The sequence below is a fragment of the Hyla sarda genome, chromosome 4 (assembly GCF_029499605.1).
Source record: "Hyla sarda isolate aHylSar1 chromosome 4, aHylSar1.hap1, whole genome shotgun sequence".
Taxonomy (NCBI): Eukaryota; Metazoa; Chordata; class Amphibia; order Anura; family Hylidae; genus Hyla; species Hyla sarda.
The window spans coordinates 286,166,453-286,189,793 of NC_079192.1; the positions used below are offsets into that span (position 1 = coordinate 286,166,453).

A 23,341-nucleotide genomic window follows, 5' to 3' on the forward strand; every position below is an offset into this window, starting at 1 on the left:
TGTTTTGAGAAAGCAGAGGCTTATGCATTGTTTCAGGAAGGAGGGATAAGCTGATAGCTACTGAGATAGCATCACTTTGAAAATTAAGAGATTACACAACTTCCTGTCAGGAATAATACAAGTAAAATGCTGAAGTCAGTACAATTAGTGATTACATTAAAAAGTTATATGTCTTGGGATAATAGTTTTATTTAAAAATAATTTTCTTATATCAGAATACCCCTTTAATGGTTTGTAAACTTCTCTCTCTGTCTCGTAGGATAGATTAGCAGAGGATATTGAAAAACTTAGAGCAGAACTTGACCAGATGAAGTTGCGGACCGGGTCCTTGATAGAACCAACATTAACAAGGTATTTGTAGAGAAGGGTGCCATGGGCTACTTCCAGATGTTACCAGTACGGTGATGAAATAGGGTGCAGTCATTAGGCACTTGTTTGGATTTTTCTTAATTGTCTATTATGCAGTCTTGGACATTAACCTGTTTGGATTTTCATTTTTTACTCATTTAAAATGGCCTAATATGATATGTTTGCCTTTCTCTTAGGCCTCACTTAGACACATCAGCAGATTTAAGGTATTCTGTAAATTCACTGGTCGATTCACAGCCGGATTACCGCTCCACTAAAGTTATTAGGAGACCGCGTCGAGGAAGAATGGGAATCAGACGTGAAGAGCCAAAGGTGTTCATTTGATGCCGTATCTTGCTGTGTGTTTTAGATATGTTATCAATAATTTTGATCTTTATGAGTTATAAAACCAATAATATTGGAAAAAGTTATATATTTATAACACCGTATCTGATAAGAACTTTTAAAGTAGAAAGTTTAAATTTGTGTTTGGCAAAGATTGTGGCAGTCAAGTGTCACGCAATGTGGAGAAAGATTTTCTGGCTAAGGGTTTTGGAACTATGGATCTATGTGTGGCCTCCTAGTTTTTCTCGGAAAGCATAGGTATAAGTTTGTTTTTAGTATCAGTTTCTATGGTAAAACAGTGTAATAAAAACTGTCTCAATTTCAGGGTAAAATAATATTTCTTGTCTTTCCTTGAATCATTAAGGTAAAGTCGCTCGGGGAACATGAATGGAATAGAACTCAGCAAATGGGAGTCCTCAGCAGTCATCCTTTCGAAAGTGATACAGAAATGTCTGACATTGATGACGATGACCGTGAAACAATTTTCAGTTCCATGAACCTTTTGTCACCAGGTGGACATTCTGATGCGCAGACTTTGGCCATGATGCTTCAAGAGCAGCTAGACGCTATCAATAAAGAAATAAGGTATGTCTTATATTACAGGTATTTTATATTGTAGCATTATGTGAATGGTGTTATGATGGGTTATCACTTTATAACTATACATTTGAAGCCGTTGTATGGCCATAATCCTACATGCATGACATTAATGAATAATTGTTGTAGTTTTGCATCACTTTTTAACTTAGAGCTTTGCAGTTCCTCATGTACTTTTTAACAGTACAGCTCAAGATAAAGTACAGAGCGGACATGAGCACTAAGTACGGGACTTCTTACCACAAAGTATGGGCAGCTTAGCTGAATACATGTACTATTACTGAAATGTCATGTCGGCTAGCACCAGCAGAACCTGAAACATGTGGAAACAAGACAAGCTGGTGACATTCGGAATTATATTTTTTTTGCCTGCAGAAAGCTAAGCTATTGTGACTGTGTTTCTGAGCCATTTCTATTTATTGCATTTCAGCTCTTTTGCCTGTGGCTGCTTTACAAAGACATCCTGCTTCTGTCCTATCCTTAGAGAAGCTAGGTACACATGACACAAGAAGTTATGTGAGGATATGTTAGCTTAGGTCACCCAATTGTCTTTCAACAACTTTTGAGTATGAGGATACATTAACACAAGTGTACTGGATAGCTGGTTTTGTATGTAGTTTTATTCTTTCATTCATTTTTATACTATATTTACCTGACATGCTGCCTGTCACAATAGTAAATGCTGTAATGCATGCATACTGGAAATGTAGAAGCCAGAAGGATCCACATTAGAAACCTTGACCCAAGTAGGCTATAGATGTACAGATTTTGCAATATTAAAGAGGACTTGTCACTAAAGATGAGCTGATAAAACTGATGCCATGATGCTCTAGTGCTTGTATATACCACTCTAACTTTGCCCATGTTTAGAATGGAAATATCCTTTTTGCTATTAGCGAAATTTTTTTATAAATTAGCACATGTCACATAGAAATTGCTCTCCTAGAGTCATCTGGGCAGTACTAGAGTGGTGAAGTGTCACAATCTATTGTCAGATTTTTACTAGCCCTGTTTCAAGATGCCTTAAGAAAAGCAAAAATCTCTGGATCGTTTAATGTATTGCTGACTATCCAGTTTGTTACCATGCTCATTCTGCCTTACATGACATTCTTTTATATGTTCGGCCAATAATCATCCAGTGTAAAACTCCCTCAAATGTATGCTTTTAGGTTTTGTTTGGCCATTGGATAGTAAGTGTTTCAGCTGAAAATCGAACATTTGGGAACAAGGGATCGACAGCTTGGTTTTGTTGCTTAACCCCTTGCCGCAAATGGACGTTCATTAACGACCATCTGCGGCTCCCGAGGTATGATGCGCGCTCAGCAGGTGAGCGCCATCATACCCAGTGGGTCCCAGTTGCTTTAGGCAACCAGGACCCACGGCTAATGCTGGACATCACTGATCGGGCTGATGTCTGGCATTAACCCTTTAGATGAGGCGATCAAACTTGATCAGCGCATCTAAAATGAAAGTAAACATTGCCGGTTAGCTCAGTGGTGCTGTCCAGGACTTGCAGGACACGAGGAGAATCCCTACTTGCCTCTTTGCTGTCCGATCGCCGAATGACTGCTCAGGCAAGAGCAGTAAAGCGGTGATAACACTGATCAATGCCATGCTGTTGCATGGCATTGATCAGTGTAGGAAATCAGTGTGTGCAATTTTATAATCCCCTATGGTTGCTATAACATTGCAAAAAAAAGTGTTAATAAATGTGATGTAACCCCTTCCCTAATACAAGTTTGAATCACCCCCCTTTTCCCATTTAAAAAAAAAAAACTGTGTAAATAAAAATAAACATATGTGGTATTGCAGCGTACATAAATCTCCAAACTATAAAAATATATCATTAATTAAACTGCATAGTCAATGCGTACACGTAAAAAAATTTCAAAGTCCGAAACAGCGTATTTTTGGTCATGTTTTATACAATAAAAAAATGTATAATAATTGATCAAAAAGTCTGATCAAGACAAAAAATGGTACTGATAAAACCTTCCGATCAAAGCACAAAAATTGAGTCCTCATACCGGCCGTTATACAGAAAAGTACAAAAGTTATAGGGGTAAGAAGAGGACATTTTTCAACATATTAATTTTGGTGCATGTAGTTATTATTTTATTTTTGTAATAAAATAAAATCAAGCCTTTATAAATTGGGTATCCTTGCGACCATATGGACCGAAAACTGCACTGCGTAGAAACATTACAAAATGGCTTTTTTTTTTCCTATTTTGCTCTACAAATAATGTTTTTCTGGTTACGCCGTAGATTTTGTAGTGAAATTATTAATGGTATTACAAAGTAAAATTGTTGGCACAAAGAACAAGCCCTCATATGGATTTTTAGGTGGAAAATTTAAAGTGTTATGATTTTTAGAAGGTGAGGAGGAAAAAACAAAAGTGCAACAATGAAAAATAGTCAAAGAGGGAAGGGGTTAAAGTGTACCTGTCGTTAACAATTTTTTTTTATATATATAATGTAGATACTACCATTTTATGTATATTTGTAATATACTTTGGTTAAAAAAAAGTTGTATATTTTTGTCCCTATAGCTGTTTTCTGTGTGTCTGTGAGGAGTCCAAATACAGGAAGTGTGGGTGGACAAGTAGGGTTCTGTGCACTGAGGACAAGCGGGGATCTGTACACTGAGGACAAGCAGGGTTCTGTGCACTGAGGACAAGCAGGGTTCTGTGCACTGAGGACGAGCAGGGCTCTATGCACTAAGGACAAACAGGGCTCTGTTCAGGCTCTGTGACACACTCCCGGTTCAGACAGCAGGGTGATTGTCAAGCCAGGAGTCTGCACAGAGCCCTGCTTGTCCTGCCCTCACTTCCTGTATTTGGACTCCTCATAGAGACACACAGGCAATAGCTGCAGGGACAGCATTTTTTCACCCAAAAATATAAAACATTTTTAATAACTGAATGTTACAAATATACATATAATGGCATTATCTACATTATTTTAAAGTTTTTGTTAACGACAGGTACACTTTAATTCAATAGTAACACTTTTTAAAATTTGTCGACACACATTTAATCACACTGTACGGTCATGCTGCACTACCTGTTAAACCTTTTTAACCTACATTGTTTTCTACCTCATAGATGAACAGATTTACTAATTTTGTCAAATTTCAGAATTTCCAGAAACATACATACCGTATTTTTCGTCCTATAGGACGCACCGACGTATAAGACGCACCCAATTTTTAGGGGCAAAATCTAAAAAAATTAAGATTTTGAACCCAATAGTGGTCTTCAACCTGCGGACCTCCAAATGTTGCAAAACTACAACTCCCAGCATGCCCGAACAGCCGTTGGCTGTCCGGGCATGCTGGGAGTTGTAGTTTTGCAACATCTGGAGGTCCGCAGATTGAAGACCACTGCATAGGAGGTAATACTCACGTGTCCCCGCCGCTCCGGACCCGTCACCGCTGCCCTGGATGTCGCTCCATCGCTGTTGCCGTGTCCCCATCTCTCCGGAACGTCTCTGCTGCCAGCCGGGTATCCTCGCTCTCCGTCATCACGTCGTTACGCACGCCGACGCACGTACGCGACGACGTGATGACGAGGAAGGAGAGCGCCGGCATACAGGGGATCCCTGAACGGAGAAAACACCGAGGAGGCAGGTAAGGTCCCTCCCGGTGTCCTGTAAGCACTAACCCGGCTATTCAGTCGGGCTGTTTGGGACCGCCGCGATTTCACCGAACAGCCCGACTGAACAGCCGGGTTAGTGTCACTTTCCCTTCAGACGCGGCGGTCAGCTTTGATCGCCGCATCTGAGGGGTTAATACAGGGCATCACCGCGATCGGTTATGTCCTGTATTAGCCGCGGGTCCCGGCCGTTGGTGGCCGCAGGGACCGCCGCGAAAGGGGTGTATTCGCCGTATAAGACGCACCGACTTTTTCCCCCCAGTTTTGGGGAAGAAAAAGTGCGTCTTATACGGTGAAAAATACGGTAGTTGAACCTACCAAATTGTTTTTTCGTGTAATTGTAACACACCAACAAGTGAACTTCTTTATACACTTATCAATGTTGGAGTGCAAGGTGGGAAAGAGTTTATTATAACTCAGATCTTTCAGTTCAACATTTTAATACAACATACCAAAATATTCTTATATAGTAGTGGATAACATTATCTGAGTGCTCTATTTCCTATGAAGTCATTTTTATTTAGATTCCATGGGATAATGTTATTGCTTCGATAATAGGTTTTTCAATCATTCTTTAAGATTTAGGGTAATTAAGAGTAGATATAGAACTGAATACAAAGTAACTGAAGTGAATGAGAAGGCAGCAGACAGTAGTGACACATGCTCCTCAGGGAGAGTAATGAGATAAGTGGGCATGAAATCTTGGCATGTACCTCTTTAGCACAGTTAAACAAGGCATGTTATGATACTGCACTGAAAGTGGGGCACTGAGCAGAGGAATGGCTGTGCATGGTAAGAAATCAAAAAAAAAAAATGTTGAATTATGTTCAAACCTCTACTACAGTAAAAACCTTCCTGAGAGAAATCAAAGTATGCTGTTGATGTTATTGTCCAGATTGTCTAAATTTAGTGTCTTTCCTTTTTAATGCAATACATTTTTATAACATTGTATTTCAATATGCAGAAAAAAAGGGAGGACAGAGGATACCTGTCCCTACAAAAAGGATAAAGGCTTTACATAATAAAAATGGGCCTCATTTACTAAAAGTGTCGGGTTTTTACTAGTGGGAAAAGTTGTTCCAGACTTTCAGGATTCCTCCCTATGTACTATAGGGAAAAGTCGGGAACATTTTCTGACCAGCTTTTTCTAGGTGGATATTTCCAGCCATTAATCCACAGGATTTTCTGTGAATTCAATAGTAAATCGGTCGAGTTGTGAAACCATGCCCCTTTTCGGGCCAGCCACGCCCCCTTTGCGACACACCATGCCCCTTTTTTCGGTTTTTCAACGTGCAGTTTCGGGTTTGTCGGATTTTTCAGGTGCTCAGACACTCTGCGCCAAAATAACCAGACAAAAACTGGTCAGTTTCAGCTTAGTAAATGAGGCCCACTGTGTCAAAATAAGGACATAAAAAGATGGAAATAAAGGAGAAAGGCATGGTAAAGGCAGCATGTGTAATCTTGATGAGTGGACAAATGTAAATTTAGTGTCTTTTCTTGATACTGACTGTTTTTTGGTTTACATCAGGCTCATTCAGGAGGAAAAGGAATCTACGGAACTGAGGGCAGAGGAGATAGAGAACAGAGTAGCCAGCGTTAGTTTGGAAGGTCTTAATTTGGCTAGAATGCACCCAGGTACTTCTATTACTGGCTCAGTGACTGCCTCATCCCTAGCCAGCTCATCGCCTCCGAGTGGACATTCCACACCCAAGCTCACACCACGCAGCCCTGCAAGGGAGATGGATCGTATGGGAGTTATGACACTAGTAAGTTTCTTATGTTCAGATAAAATTCCACATCACAGTCAAATGGGGATGGCAAAATGTGTATGTTTCCTTACTGTTTTAACAAGCCTGGTAAAAAAAAAAAAAAACAAGCCTCTCTTCTTAAAGGTCAGTCATAGTCATTTTTTGTTAAAACACATAACAGACTTTTAATAAAGTATTTAATTAAAGGAGATGTCCGGTGTCATATACCATGGCAAAATATGTATTCATGTTGCATTGTGATTGCTTGTCATTTGTGATACATGTTCTGCAAAATTTCTGTCGGTATGCATAGCTTTTAATTCCATTACACATCTATCTACATTACTTAACATTTCAAAGAATCTAGCCTGTTGTGATCTAGCTGCCAGGAGACGACCGTCTAAGCTATGGCTTCCAGTGACCATTTGGGGGCAATTAACATGACTGTGCTAATCAATGGACACTGCTTGCCTGGATGGTAAATTTGACACCTTCCCAGACAAGCAGACTCCAAGGCCTGATGTCAATAGATCAAAAGAATGTTTGGGACGTAGCTCCCTGTAGAAATGCCATATCTTCCAAATATTAGATATGGGGGTCAGGGAAGTATGTCCGCAGCCCCTATATTATACGGTTAGATTCTCCATCATACTACCTTTAAAATGAGTCCTCACATGACCCTTGTGTATTGATCCCTGCCCGAACTGTATGTGCTGGGTAAATCATACACAATAAGGGGGTCATGGCAGGTACCCCTAGAAAGAGGATTTGATGGAGAACCCAAATATAACAAAATTATGTGGGTGCCTGATCCATGATAAAAGTTAGGGGTAATTTCCTATTGTTTGGGCATAAGGTTATCAAGAGGAAGGGGGCAGAATCTGTCTCTCCTCCTTGTCCTGCCCAGGGGCTGAACATAGAGGTGTCACCTGTCATTAGCAGGATATAAAACTGCAGACCTGGGGGGACTAGGGGCACTTGCATGGGGGACGAGATCTAATTTTGGATGCCAGACGCCATTTCCTACCAGACCCCATGGGATAGAACTCTAACTTTTGTAAGTAAGGACTCTATGTTTTTTTTCCCTTTTATTTTATTTTCTGTGTGGTGAAACTTTGTCTTGTTAATATCTATTTTTACATGTACTGTGAATATTTTTCTTTCATAATAAATCATTAATTTATTAAGTACCGCCTTATGTCTGGTAAAACGGACTTACATTGTCCTTGAAGAGATTGAAGTTATAGTCTTAAATTTACTTCGGCTACATTATAGATTTGGATGAATCTTTTTCCTGTTTTTATATACTACTGGGGATAGTAGATTATATTTAGGAATTGTAACATATCCAGATTGGATTGATAAATTCCTGTCGGCGTGAAACAGGCAGGTGGTGGCAGCGATTTAATTGGGTGGTGTAAGAGGGATTTTTTATCATTCTTTCCGGTCTAGTGCAGACATATAGTGATTTTATAGATAATCCTACCACCCACACGTCTCGGTTCGTGACATCCGGCAATACATTTTTTTTTATGTGGTCAGACTCGCTTTTGCATTCCTCTGCTGCTACCATTACAACACTCCCATGACCTTGCTGACTCCCTTGTTCCTGCTCAGCCAGTCCCTGGCAGCAGTAGTTACCCACCATTGACTGGCTGAGCAGGCATTCCATTTGCTTCAGAACAGGGATGAGGAAGTGGACATTAGGGAGGATTAGTAAGCATTGAAACAGTAGTGGCTGGGGAATGGGGAAGTAAGTAACCCTAATTATTTAAAGCGCAACTGTCATGACTATTGACCCCCACAACCTAAGCCCAGTTTGTGGAAGATGGTGAGAAGCTTAATACCTTTGGCTGCGCACCTGTGTAAAACAGACATCGGTAGCAGGCGCTGTCACAGCAGTGTACAGGCTATCAGTAGTAAACATAGTCACAAATACAACTTGCCCTGTGTAACACTGAGTGCTTGCTACTGATAGCCTGTGTACTGCTGTGAAAGCGCTTGCTACCCATGTCTCAGTTTTACACAGGAGCACAGTGTCAGGAGCTATCAGTAGCCAGCGCTGTCTCAGTGTTACACAGGCGCGCTGTGTGGGAGCCATAAATAGCACTGTCACAAATACAACTTGCCCGGCTCATGGAGGAACTGTAAGCAGAGTTGTATACACTTTATTAACCAGAGTTTTATACACTTAATTAACCAATATAACTCACCACACTCAAGGAGCAGAGATGCAGGTCACATGCACTGAGGGCCTGTGTGTCAATTATGTACAGGAGATAGGCGTGGCTGCTCCGGGGCATTGCCAACCCTGGCCATGCCTATGCGACTGTTGGTGGCTGCGAGAAAAACTTTTTTTTTTTTAGGACAATCAAGATTACTAAAAAGCAGCATTAAGCTTCTCACCATCTTCCACAAACTGGGCTTAGCTTGTGGGGGGTCAATAGTCATGACAGTTGTGCTTTAAGCCAGCCTGACCCCATGTACAATACAGTGAAGAAAAAAAGGATTTGATCCTCTGCTGATTGCACTAATCACTATGGATGAGACCAAAGTGTTGTCCAAGGATATCAGTGACAAGATTGTAGACTTAAACAAGGCTGGAATGGGCTACAAGCCTAGAGGTTTATTGGCAAATTTCTGACAGGCCTGTACATGTGCTTTCTTGAGCATGGGGACCTTGCAGGCGCTGCAGAATGTTAGACTTTCACTGTGTAGTGTGTTACCAGTTACCAGTTGTTTTCATGGTGACTATGGTCCCAGCTGCCTTGAGATCAATGACAAGATCCTCCTTTGTAGACCTGGGCTGATTCCTCCATGAGTTAAGATATTGCATGAGATCTTCCAAGGAAGATTGACAATTATTTCCTTTTTTTTCCATTTGTGGCACCAACTGTTGTAAACGTTTCACCAAGCTGTCTGACGATGGTCTTGTGGCCCCTTCCAGCCTTGTGTAGGTTAACAATGTTGTCCCTGACATGTTTGGACAGCATTTTGGTCTTGGCCATGTTGGAGAGTTTTGAATCTAATTCATTGTTTTCTTCTATGGATAGATAATAAGCTGGAATGGGGAGCACTTACTTTAAGAGAGTACTTCTAATCTCAGTTTGTTACCTATATAAAAGGCAAATTGGAGACAAAAATCTTACTGATTGAATAGGATCAAATACTTATTTCACTAAGTAAAATTAAAATCAATTAATAACTTATTTGAAATGTTTTTTTTTTGTTATTTCATCTCTCACTGTAGAAATAAATCTGCCATTAAAATTATTGACTGATCATTTCTTTGATCAAATACTTTCTTTCTTCACTGTGTTTGTATCACCAGAAAACCCCTTCACGTAATAGCAATTACATATCAAACAGCATTATTTATTTAAAAGTTCCACAGAGTACTGGTTATGGCCAGTCATGTAAATTCATGGCAGTACACCTATATTAGATAGAATGCTCCTTAAATGCAAAAAATACCAATTGTGTCAGGAACACAATAACATATAAACCTATAATTTCATGCTATGAAATTACCAAAAAAATCATATAAAAATGCATTTTAATAATGAAACAAAATTCTAAAACATCCCACACAAATATCACATATTTGTATGAAATCTTTTACATTTTGTTTCATTAATAAAAAATGTTTTTTAATATGATTTGGTTTTTGTTATTTCATGAAGACTGTAAACGGTCAGAAGAAAGCAATATAATATGCAATGTGTTGCCAAATATCATCCTTTAGAATTTAACTTATTAGGGATGGTAAGATAAATATGTATGCTTGTATGCATAAGTATTAGAAAGTAGGATTGCAGGATTATTTCTAAAAGATGGAATTATTGTTGTACTTTTGTAACTAAAAAAGAATGTTTTTGTTCAGATCTTAAATTCTTACACTATCTAAATTTTTTTCTCTTCACATTAAGCCTAGTGATTTGAGGAAGCATCGAAGAAAGGTATGTGGTTTATTAAAATGTTCTACTGCCATATTGTATTATCTTGAGGTAGTGGTAATAATATACTGTAAATGTACAGACCTGCCTTGTCCTTGCTGATACATAAGGATCTTGAATGAGGTCTAATTTTACATTATTCTGACTCACTCAAAATATTCATGTATATTAAGGACAGAAAAACACACAAATATTGCTCCTTGATTAACTTAAAAAAAAATGAAAAAAGAAATAATGAGCTGATAAAAATTGATTTTGAATTGTGGTTCAACAGAACCATTTTGCAAAAATAAAGCATGCAAAGTAAAGAACATTGCACGTACTGTAAAGCAGGGAGGAGGCTCTGTTATTTTCTGGGGCAGCTTTGCATGCATCTGGCACAGGGTGTCTTGAATCTGTACAGGGTACAATAAAATCTCAAGACCATCAAGGCATTCTGGCGTGAAATGTGTTGCCCAGTGTCAGGAAGCTTTGTCTAAGTCACAGGTCATGGGTCCTACAACAGGATAATGATTCAAAACACACAGCTATAAAAACCAAGAATGGTTAAATGGGCACTGTCATTATATGTTAAATTTAATATGTTCTTCCTTAACTTAACAGGAAGTGCGGTTGGTCACTCATGCAGTGCCGTGTCAGTCATGCAGGGCAGAGCGAATGCTGTGTGCAGCCAATTGCTGCAGGTCTGCTCTAATCTTCCCTTCTCTCTGCGATACATGTGCAGTGGGGAGGGGATGGAGAACAGCCAGCAGCAATTGGCTGTCTCTTCTATGCTGCACTCTAGTGCGAGTCAGGGCGGATGTTCACCCCTGTATGGCTTCAGATGACATCGCGCCTGCCATGGAACGCCCCCTGCCACCTCCTAGTGATCTTTTACCTTTTATCATTGTGTTCTGATAATTTTTTTTAACCTGTTGGGGACGGAGATATGCCCTTACATCACTGTACTTAAAGACGGAGGGCGTACCTGTACGCCCTCGTCCTATTCCTGGGGTTTGAAGCACGCTTATGAGCAGAGCGTGCTCTCAGAAGCCAGGACTCGGGGTTAATACTGGGCACAGCCGATCAGGCCGATGCGCAGCATTAACCCTTTAGACGCCTCTATCAAAGTTGATCGCAACATCTCAAAACGTGAGTAAAACGTCCCGACAGCTCAGCGGAGCTGATTGGGACCATCGCGGTGATACTGCGATGTCCCGATCAGCTAACTGGACAGCAGGAGGGCCCTCACCTGCCTCCTCGCTGTCTTATCTGTGATCTGCTGCTCCATGCCTGGTAGGCTGGAGCAGCAGAGCACCGATAACACTGATCAATGCTATGCTATGGCATAGCATTGATCAGTATATGCAATCAAAAGATTGCATATACCATGCAATCTTTTGATTGCATATACTGATCAATGCTATGCCATAGCCCCCTATGGCGGCAAAAAAAAAAATTGTTAAAAGAAAGTTTACAAAAGTTTATTAACCCTTTCCTAATAAAAGTTTGAACCCCACCCCCCTCCCCTTTTCCCATTTTTTTAATTAAACTAAGAAATAAAAATAATCATATGAGGTACGTAAATGTCCAAACTATTAAAATATAAGGGTAGTTAAACTGCACGGTTGATGGCGTACACATAAAAAAAATGCCAAAGTCCAAAATTGTGCATTTTTGATCACTTCATATACCATAAAATATTTATAAAAAGCAATAAAAAAATCCCATAAAAACAAAAATGGTATCAATTAAAAACTACAGATCACTGCACAAAAAAGGAGCCCCCATATTTTTCTCTATGCGGAAAAATAAAAAGTTATAGGAGGTCAGAAGATGACAATTTTAAACGTACTAATTTTGGTATTTGGTATTAATTTTAAAGTAGTAAAATAAAATAAAAACTTAATAATATGGGTATCCTTGTAACCATATGGACCTACAGAATAAATAAAAGGTGTCCTTTTTACTGAAAAGTGCACTGCGCAGAAACGGAAGCCCCCAAAAGGTACAAAATTGAATTTTTTTTATTTTACCACACAAATATGTTTTTTGGGGTTTTTTTCGCCACAGATTGTTATAAAATAAGTGATGTCAGTACAAAGTACAATTGGTGACGAAACAAACAAGCCCTTAAGCCCTTTTATGGGTCTGTAGATGGAAAATTTAAAGCGTTATTATTTTTAGAAGGGGAGGAGGAAAAAATTTAAGTACAAAAATGTGAAGTTGGCCTCCTCCTTAAGGTCAAAATGGGCTTCATCCCCAAGGGGTTGAATACGTTTTATAGTGGCTAGAGCACCACATTCCTGAATTAGAGATTTGGAAATAAAGATATATTAAGACTTTAGAAAGCAAATTAAGTATTTTTGCTTGCAACAAAATGAATGTAGTATATGTACATGTGTTATGTATCTAGCACATTGGTATGTTGTATATTCTCTGTGAATAAAAAAAATGTAGTTTCAGAATGTCAGTGTATGTTAAAACTAAATGATTGAACATACTAATATGTATATTATCCGTTAATGGCAATACTACTATCTTTATAATGCGTATTGGTAATCAGTGAAAAAAGGGTTAATAAAAAAAGTAAGACAAGAAGAGTAGATCCATATCACTAAATCATTCTCATGTGCCACTGGCATTTAGCAAGTATGATAAAGGTTTTATACGCTGAAGCATCATTGAATTTGTTCTGTGTCTAGATTGCAGTTGTAGAGGATGATGGCCGTGAAGATAAAGCTACGATAAAATGTGAAACTTCCCCTCCTTCAACGCCGCGTGCTCTCAGGATGACTCATACTCTACCATCTTCATATCACAATGATGCCAGAGGGTGAGTTAGGACATTTTCAGATTCAATAAATTGCTTATCTTTCAAATGTGAAGTGAAATTCTACCTTTAACAATTTCACAGTTGAGGTTACTAATGGAAACATTAATAGCAATTCCTTAAATAGAATGTGTCCACAGGAACCATGATATAGAATGGTGTGAAATATCTAAATAGTCTGACTGATATCTGTATAAGGTGTTCATGTCTTTACTAAATCAGTTACAGAGGGTATCACTTTGGTTATTTGGAGTGAATATAAAACTTTACTGCAAGATGCTGCACAAGAATAAAACATGTAGTTTTGATGCAGTTTTTTGAGTAATAGCAAGGAGTGTATTAAAAAGAAATAGGGAAAAAGAAGAACTTAATCTGATGTCACACACAGAACCAGAAAAAAATATATGTATATTATTAACACCAAAACTTAAAAAATGCACGAAACCTATGAGGTATCAGGAAAATACTGCAAGTTAGCACAGAAGTGCACACCATTTACCAAATAGAATAGGTCACAAACTACTTGATGTATGTTAACTAAAATGTTTAGTGCAAACATAGCAGAGTGGTGACACAGGCTGTCAAATCCCGCCAAGAAGGTGTTGCTACAGCCAGAGCGACAGGACTAGGTATGTATAGCCCAGTGGACTACTTACAAGGTGGTGGGGGTTACTTGAAAACTTTATATCCTCAAATTCCCTGAGGAAAAACACCCCCCAGGGATGGTGAGTGTCATGATGCATCATGAAACATCATGTAGGGCAGGGAAGAGTAAGCCCTAAATTGACCATGAACCTCTTTCCCTGCCTACTTGCTCAACCTCCCTATTGGCAGCTAACAACTGGGCACAAATCCCTTTCTAACTAAAGTGCAGGGGGCGTCATAGTCAATACAATAAACATGTACTGTAGAAGTCAGGGACACACCGTCAAGGAACCAGAATACATAATATAGCAAGAATACAAAGTAATACAAAACAGACATCAGGGAAACATGGTAACAGGAATATAGCATACAGACTACAGCCTAAGAACCAACACAAGATAAATGGCAGATATGAAATATCAACAAGAGAAGTAAATTAGGAATTATACATGATGAGATATATCCAGAGATGCAGGGGATGAACAAGGTTAAACTAAAGACAGACACCATTAAACTCAAGGATATGCAAATATTAAAATGACAAGAACAGACACAAATGCTCAAAGACCACCACTGGCCTGAACACGGACCAAGAACTGGATACACAGAACTAATTTAAACTGGAAACAAAGCAAACTGACTCCTATTATATGGACAAGGCAAAGCTCTGTAAAGTAGGAGAAACCAATTAAAAGTATAAACCCAAGCTCCTATAATTTAGGGAAACGAAAATGCACTAAGCACAAAACATGTCTGAACAGAGGTATAGACACAAGACTCACAGAAACAGGGGTGAACACACTCCAACAGAGGATACTGAACTAGACACAAACAGGACAGGCTAAAACCGACCAACAAGTACACACAAAAACAAGAATATCAGAATATATAAGAGGGCTAAACACACAAAAAAAAATACAAATAGGCATGGCAACATAAAATGCATGTGCACACACAAATCAACAAAGTCAAATCAACAGCAGGGCTGAAGGCCAGAGAAGGCTAGATATAACCCCTCCTGGGTTTTGATTGGCCAGCATCATTAACACTAGGCTGGCCAGAGTGCAGACATTACAGTGAGGATAAAGATTTTACCATATATAACATGTTGTCAAGTGTTATATTTGGTAAAATCTAATGTTTGGTTCCCTTTAATAACACTGAAAATATACCAAATACAGTAACTGATATTTTTAAAATATGTTACACTTTACATTTGCTGAATACAAAAAGTGAAGAAAAGCTCTATCTTCCCTTTAAAGAGAATCTGTCATCAGTATCACCCAAATTAACCTGATGGTACAGTCATCTAGTGCGGATGACGCTGATAAAATCGATAGTTATTAGTTACCTATCCCCCATCCGTGGTCCCGTTCACCCGATATCCTTCTCATGTAGGCATCAGGCTCTGCCACAGACGGAGCTTGAGAAGCACACACTGGCATTACTGCTTCTGCTCCACCAAGCCAGTGTCATTAGCCCTACACACCTATACCAACAGGTTAGTATGGGTGACACTGATGACTGATTTCCTTAAAACTTTTACAAAACCTCTCCTTATGCTGACATGCCAGAAGTTTGGATTGTGGATGGTCGAGGTGTTGAGACCACCACTAATTCCAGGAACAATGCTGCGATCAGCTCTGTTTGGCTTTCCCGACAGAGACAAATTACAAATTAATTAAACCAAACAAAGCTCATCAAGGCTGAAGGGGTTATGCTCTTAGCTCTCTGCATCTCTAATTTAGTGACAATGGTCTTGGCACCCAGACCTCCACCAATAACAATTTCTGATATGTCACTACAACATAATTTTTTTTTAAAACGATAGTGACACGTGGACAAAAACATAGACACTCTTGCTGCTTACATGTGTATTAGGTGTAGAAATAAACACATTATATGATCAGCATATCAGTCATATTTTTGTGAGGTCACTAGGCCTTGATTTTGCACAGAGCACTCATGGGGTTGCAATAGAGGTGCAAGAGCCTCCACGTGAAGCCTATTTCATATGGTGGCATATTGTGTTTTTTTCTATTAGTTTTAAGAAATAAATCCTGTGTTTCACTGTACAAGCTCCCTACCAGTGTGTACGAACCCTTAGTATAATAATGTCAAAACCAGAACAATGTACATATCATATATTTGCATTCAGTTTGATTTAACGTGTACAGCTACCTACCACTCTGTATTACTATGACAATAACCATATCAATTCTTTACAGAAGTTTGTCTGCAACACTTGAGCCTGATGTCCTCGGTCTAGTGAGTGCCAACAGCAGTCAAGACTCTCTCCACAAAGCTCCAAAGAAGAAAGGAATTAAATCTTCTATAGGGAGATTGTTTGGTAAAAAAGAGAAGGCAAGACTTGGGCAACTCAGTAAGGAATATGGTCTCCAAGGTCATTATATTTTTTTACTATTGAGTTTCTTTATAATAGCATGGTGCTATATGTTATCTATTATGTTATCAATAAATCTATTAGATTGCTATACTGATGGCACAGTTATACCTAGACTCACCTTGGGAATTTTATGTCCATACTCCCCTTTATATCAGCATGCCATACTTAGGTCTAGAATTCTGTGCTGTGTTATTTATTGCTATATCTATGAATCAGTTAGAAATATCATACATGGCTCAAAATCCTTATATTACCATAGATCAATATGATAGTATGCTGACTGCCCTCACTTTGGGCTTATGGAAATCTGTGGATAAAAACTGAAATGTCGTCACAACGCAACTGCAACATGTGAACAAGGCCTAAAAAAGAAGTATTGAAAATTGGTTAAGGAATTGTAAACCTATTTAAAGGGGTACTTTTTTTTTTAAATCAACTGGTGCCAGAAAGTTAAACAGATTTGTAAATCAAGAAAGAAAAACTATGTAGATGTGTGCAGCTCACAACTATTACGCACCGAGGTCAAACAGGGCAAGCAACTATACCTTAATTGCTAAAAAAGGAAAACCAAAAAATGCAGTGTAGCCCGGACCTTCTAGGTGAGTATAATATGGATATACGAGGATCGTGCTTCAATAATAATTATCATTTATTTATAAAAATAAGATTTCACCACTTCTCACAGGGCCCTTGTGAGAAGAACATACATAATAAAAGGCAACCTAACAATGTATTAGGCAATAGTATTAAAATTATACACTTGGCATAGAGTAATAGAATAAAATAGCAGAGTAAGATCTGTACCATACAAATATATTAGAAAGTTGCTCTTCTAGATGTTTAGGGTAAATATGTCCCTTTTTAGATACAGTAGCAAACAGTCTGTATTATTAGAAATTGTTACCGGTCTGTAAATTGTAGCTCAGGCGGTGAATATTGCTCCCGCAATAGCTAAGTGTCCGTGGTGTGTACAGTTCACTGTACGGTGCTTCCAATTGTGAGCCTGGCCCAGTAGGGTCTGAGCGTGGTGGCAGTCGCTGTCGGATAAGGCGCTGGCAGGCGCCGAAGATCGTGATGGTGTCCGGGGACTGCTGGCGCTGGCGTGCGCTAGAGTTGGTATTCCTCACCGCTTCATTGGTTGGTAAACAGGACCATATACTGGAGGGCTGGAAGTTCACCTCGTGGTGCCGGCGTCTGACGTCAGAGCCGGGATGGCTACACCAGGATAATTGCACCGGGATAATTGCACCGGGATGGATCTGAACTGCTGGACCGGGTAGGTAGCAGAGTGAGAGCGCAAATGATGGTACAGTTCATGAAGTGTAACTGGCCATAGAATTTGGGCACAGTTCAAGTACTGCTATGCCAGTAGATAACGACTAGACGCGTTTCAGGGTTGTATAATATAACCCTTTCCTCAGTAGTCATGAGGATCATGACTACTGAGGAAAGGGTTATATTATACAACCCTGAAACGCGTCTAGTCGTTATCTACTGGCATAGCAGTACTTGAACTGTGCCCAAATTCTATGGCCAGTTACACTTCATGAACTGTACCATCATTTGCGCTCTCACTCTGCTACCTACCCGGTCCAGCAGTTCAGATCCATCCCGGTGCAATTATCCCGGTGCAATTATCCTGGTGTAGCCATCCCGGCTCTGACGTCAGACGCCGGCACCACGAGGTGAACTTCCAGCCCTCCAGTATATGGTCCTGTTTACCAACCAATGAAGCGGTGAGGAATACCAACTCTAGCGCACGCCAGCGCCAGCAGTCCCCGGACACCGTCACGATCTTCGGCGCCTGCCAGCGCCTTATCCGACAGCGACTGCCACCACGCTCAGACCCTACTAGACCAGGCTCACAATTGGAAGCACCGTACAGTGAACTGTACACACCACGGACACTTAGCTATTGCGGGAGCAATATTCACCGCCTGAGCTACAATTTACAGACCGGTAACAATTTCTAATAATACAGACTGTTTGCTACTGTATCTAAAAAGGGACATATTTACCCTAAACATCTAGAAGAGCAACTTTCTAATATATTTGTATGGTACAGATCTTACTCTGCTATTTTATTCTATTACTCTATGCCAAGTGTATAATTTTAATACTATTGCCTAATACATTGTTAGGTTGCCTTTTATTATGTATGTTCTTCTCACAAGGGCCCTGTGAGAAGTGGTGAAATCTTATTTTTATAAATAAATGATAATTATTATTGAAGCACGATCCTCGTATATCCATATTATACTCACCTAGAAGGTCCGGGCTACACTGCATTTTTTAGATTTGTAAATCACTTCTATTAAAAAATCTTAATCCTTCCATTACTTTTTATGGGCTGTATACTAAAGAGAAATCCAAAAAATAAATGCATTTCCTCTGATGTCATGACCACAGTGCTCTCTGCTGACCTCTGCTGTCCATTTTAGGAACTGTCCAGAGCAGGAGAAAATCCCCATAGCAAACATTTGCATCTCTGGACAGTTCCTAAAATGGACAGCAGAGTTCAGCAGAGAGCCCTGTGGTCAGGATATCACAGGAAATGCATTTCTTTTTTGGATTTCTCTTTAGTATACAGCCCATAAAAAGTACTGGAAGGATTAAGATTTTTTAATAGAAGTGATTTACAAATCTGTTTAACTTTCTGGCACCAGTTGATTAAAAAAAAAAAAAAAAGTTTTCCATGGGAGTACCCCTTTAAATTAAAAAGGTTAATAGAAAACCCCTTTACCAAATGTTCATGCGCAGACATTATGTATAAATATGTGAGTTTAATGGGAAATTTGACTGTTATCTCTGGTCTAGGATGAGTAAGGAGGGTGCACTTACTCCACATATTAAAGGGATACTTTTGTCAGAAAAGAGTGATATTTCTAAAGTCAATGTCTATGGAAAACTATTTTTTTAGGCAAAAACTAACAAGAAAAGGGACAAAAAATATGTATCAGCTGGCAAAAAAGTCGGATTTTGGCACACATTATGATGACCAACAGATTAAGCACCAAAGAATCCTACATTTTTCGATGTAAATTGGTAAATTGCTCTCATTGTTGTATGCTATCTTGTGGACGGCAGCTATCACTTCATAGTTAGAATCAGTCGTTACTGTTATAAGAAGTCACAGGGTAGCCCTAGCCTTTGTTTTCACTGTCTCAGAATTAAAACAGTTTTAGTAAATGTGGGGCAGTGTGTATTTCTAAAATTCTTTATCATCCATCATACACTCATAGAATAATTACATCATTTTCCTGCACAGGAGGATTCATAGATTCAGACCCTTCAGCACAGGATTCTCTTGGGTTGAGCAAACTTGGAACTCAAGCAGAAAAAGACAGGAGACTTAAGAAAAAGTAAGTACTGCAGATTACTATGAATATTGTGACTAATGACCATCGCTGTGGTTCTGGCTGTATGTAATAAATATACTAAGAAGGCATAACCAAAAGGTAAATGCGACACATTTAATGCAGTACAGTATGGAATGAATGTCAATACAATCCCCATAACAGACATATATATATATATATATATATTCATTCATACATGCATACAGTACATGCACAGATGTATAGATGTGTAGAATGTTTGGCTTTACCCAACACATTGGGGGAGATTTATCAAAACCTGTCCAGAGGAAAAGTTGCTGAGTTGCCCATAGCAACCAATCAGATTGCTTCTTTCATTTTTCACAGGCCTTTTCAAAAATGAAAGAGGCAATCTGATTGGTTGCTATGGGCAACTCAGCAACTTTTACTCTGGACAGGTTTTGATAAATCTCCCCCATTAAGTTGGAAAAAAAAAAGCAGAGACTTGTAGTTGCATTCTAAAATGTCACATTGTCTGCTGTGATAGTATTTGTCTTTGAGGGCATTATTCCACAAGTAAACAAAAAACAAAAAAACATTCATTGCCTATCCACAGGATAGGTGGAAAATCTATGTATCGATGTAGGACCCAACACTGGGTCCCTAACCTATCACTAAAACGGGGTCCCCCCCCCCCACACACACACACATTGGGAAAGATGATGATGCAAAACTGTCAAATAACTTAAACATTTAATAAATATTTAAACTGTGGAAAGGTGTAAATACAGTGTGCAAATGTGGAGTTATCATCATGGTTAAAAAAATAAAAAAGGTAAGATTTCGGTTGCAGTCTTAGTATAGGAAGGACAATTTTTCTGGTTCTCTTCTTCATTTGTTTCTTGGAAATAAGAAAAGAGGCTGTAATCTGAGAGTGTAATTATATCAGTCTCAGATTAAAGCCAATAGTTCCCTGCAAACAATTACTTCCTTTTCCTTGCATCATGAAACCCTTTGACGATTGCGGATAGAAAGCCGTGATACCGAAATGTAATTACTTCAGTCACAATGCAAGGGATTATACACTATTACTGCATACTTCTTATGGGTCCCTTTCTCATACACACAAGATATATATATATATTTATATATATATATATATATATATATATATATATATACCGTATATATATATATATATATATATATATATATATATATATATATATATATATATATATATATATATACCGTATATACTCGAGTATAAGCCGACCCGAGTATAAGCCGAGACCCCTAATTTCAACCCAAAATCCCAGGAAAAGTTATTGACTCGAGTATAAGCCTAGGGTGGGAAATACCTCATCCCCCCCTGTCATCATCCAGACCCGTCATTAACATCCTCATCATCATCCCCTTGTCATCATCCCACACATCCCCCCTTCATCATCCTCTTATCATCCCACACATCCCCCCTTCATCATCCCCTTATCATCCCACACATCCCCCCTTCATCATCCCCTTGTCATCATCCCACACATCCCCCCTTCATCATCCCCTTATCATCCCGCACATCCCCCCTTCATCATCCCCTTATCATCCCGCACATCCCCCCTTCATCATCCCCTTATCATCCCACACATCCCCCCTTCATCATCCCCTTATCATCCCGCACATCCCCCCTTCATCATCCCCTTATCATCCCGCACATCCCCCCTTCATCATCCCCTTATCATCCCGCACATCCCCCCTTCATCATCCCCTTATCATCCCACACATCCCCCCTTCATCATCCCCTTATCATCCCGCACATCCCCCCTTCATCATCCCCTTATCATCCCACACCCCCCCCTTCATCATCCCCTTGTCATCATCCCACACATCCCCCCTTCATCATCCCCTTATCATCCCACACATCCCCCCTTCATCATCCCCTTATCATCCCACACATCCCCCCTTCATCATCCCCTTATCATCCCGCACATCCCCCCTTCATCATCCCCTTATCATCCCACACCCCCCCCCTTCATCATCCCCACCCCCCTTCATCATCCCCTTGTAATCATCCCACACCCCCCCTTCATCATCCCCTTGTCATCATCCCCACCCCCCTTCATCATCCCCACACCCCCCCTTCATCATCCTCTTCTCATCATTCGCCCTCAGTGGTCTTCAACCTGCGGACCTCCAGAGGTTTCAAAACTACAACTCCCAGCAAGCCCGGGCAGCCATCGGCTGTCCGGGCTTGCTGGGAGTTGTAGTTTTGAAACCTCCGGAGGTCCGCAGGTTGAAGACCACTGCAGCCTTCAACATCATCCAGCCCCCTCTCACCCCCCTTTAGTTCTGAGTACTCACCTCCGCTCGGCGCTGGTCCGGTCCTGCAGGGCTGTCCGGTGAGGAGGTGGTCCGGTGGGGAGGTGGTCCGGGCTGCTATCTTCACCGGGGGCGCCTCTTCTCCGTGCTTCCGGCCCGGAATAGAGGCGTTGCCTTGACAATGACGCAGAAGCACCTATGCGTCGTTGTCACGGCAACGTGACTATTCTGAGGCCGGGCCCGAAGCGCTTAGAAGAGGCCTCCCCGGTGAAGATAGCAGCCCGGAACCACTATCCCACCGGACCACCTCCTCACCGGACAGTCCTGCAGGACCGGACCAGCGCCGAGCGGAGGTGAGTACTCAGAACTAAAGGGGGTGAGAGGGGGCTGGATGATGTTGAAGGCCGCAGTGGTCTTCAACCTGCGGACCTCCGGAGGTTTCAAAACTACAACTCCCAGCAAGCCCGGACAGCCGATGGCTGCCCGGGCTTGCTGGGAGTTGTAGTTTTGAAACCTCTGGAGGTCCGCAGGTTGAAGACCACTGCGGGTGGGGGAGTTCACTCGAGTATAAGCCGAGGGGGGTGTTTTCAGCACGAAAAATCGTGCTGAAAAACTCGGCCTATACTCGAGTATATACGGTATGTATAAAGAATTATAAATATTGTTTGAGTCTGCATCAAAATATGCACAATTTGATGTGCAATTATTTTTTCACTATAGGTTTGCTTCAGGAAAATCTTTAGCACCACTCCATTTAAAAATAGTGTATGGTCACACGCAGCAGAGATGGGAAAAGAGCGTTCAATGGGAAAAATCCATAAAAAGAAAGAAACTGAACATTTCTGACACCAATATCCACATGGATTTTGGGTAGATTTTTTTGGCAGGTGTGGCTGAGATTTTTTTTGATGCTACTGTAAATGTTGCATACATTTATACATCTGGCATAGCACAATGATCCCTACTTCTGTGTACAATACAGCAGGGTCTTCTTACATAGCATAGTGGTTTGTATTAGAGGGAAAAAAAAGCACAATTCAAAGCAGAATTTCAGTAGTTGTTTTAGGCCAGTGTTATTGATGAACCTTTTTGTGTCCTAGATGTAGCAGAGTTGAACTTGTCATCCAACTCATGATTAGTGTTGAGCGGCATAGGCCATATTCGAATTTGTGATATTTCGCGAATATATGGATGAATA

At 40.1% G+C, this 23,341-nt stretch overlaps 1 protein-coding gene across 7 annotated transcripts in view; it reads left to right on the top strand.

The window, feature by feature from the left end:
• The window catches only part of PPFIA2 (PTPRF interacting protein alpha 2), a 398,714-nt gene that overhangs the window by 313,702 nt on the left and 61,671 nt on the right, over positions 1–23,341 (top strand). For all 7 annotated transcript variants that reach the window (XM_056574441.1, XM_056574435.1, XM_056574436.1 and 4 more), the window contains 8 exons: positions 260–351; positions 546–681; positions 1,058–1,278; positions 6,474–6,711; positions 10,623–10,652; positions 13,334–13,464; positions 16,335–16,510; positions 19,782–19,875. In XM_056574441.1, coding sequence (XP_056430416.1) covers positions 260–351; positions 546–681; positions 1,058–1,278; positions 6,474–6,711; positions 10,623–10,652; positions 13,334–13,464; positions 16,335–16,510; positions 19,782–19,875 — 1,118 coding nt within the window. The remainder of the gene's footprint in view (positions 1–259; positions 352–545; positions 682–1,057; positions 1,279–6,473; positions 6,712–10,622; positions 10,653–13,333; positions 13,465–16,334; positions 16,511–19,781; positions 19,876–23,341) is intronic.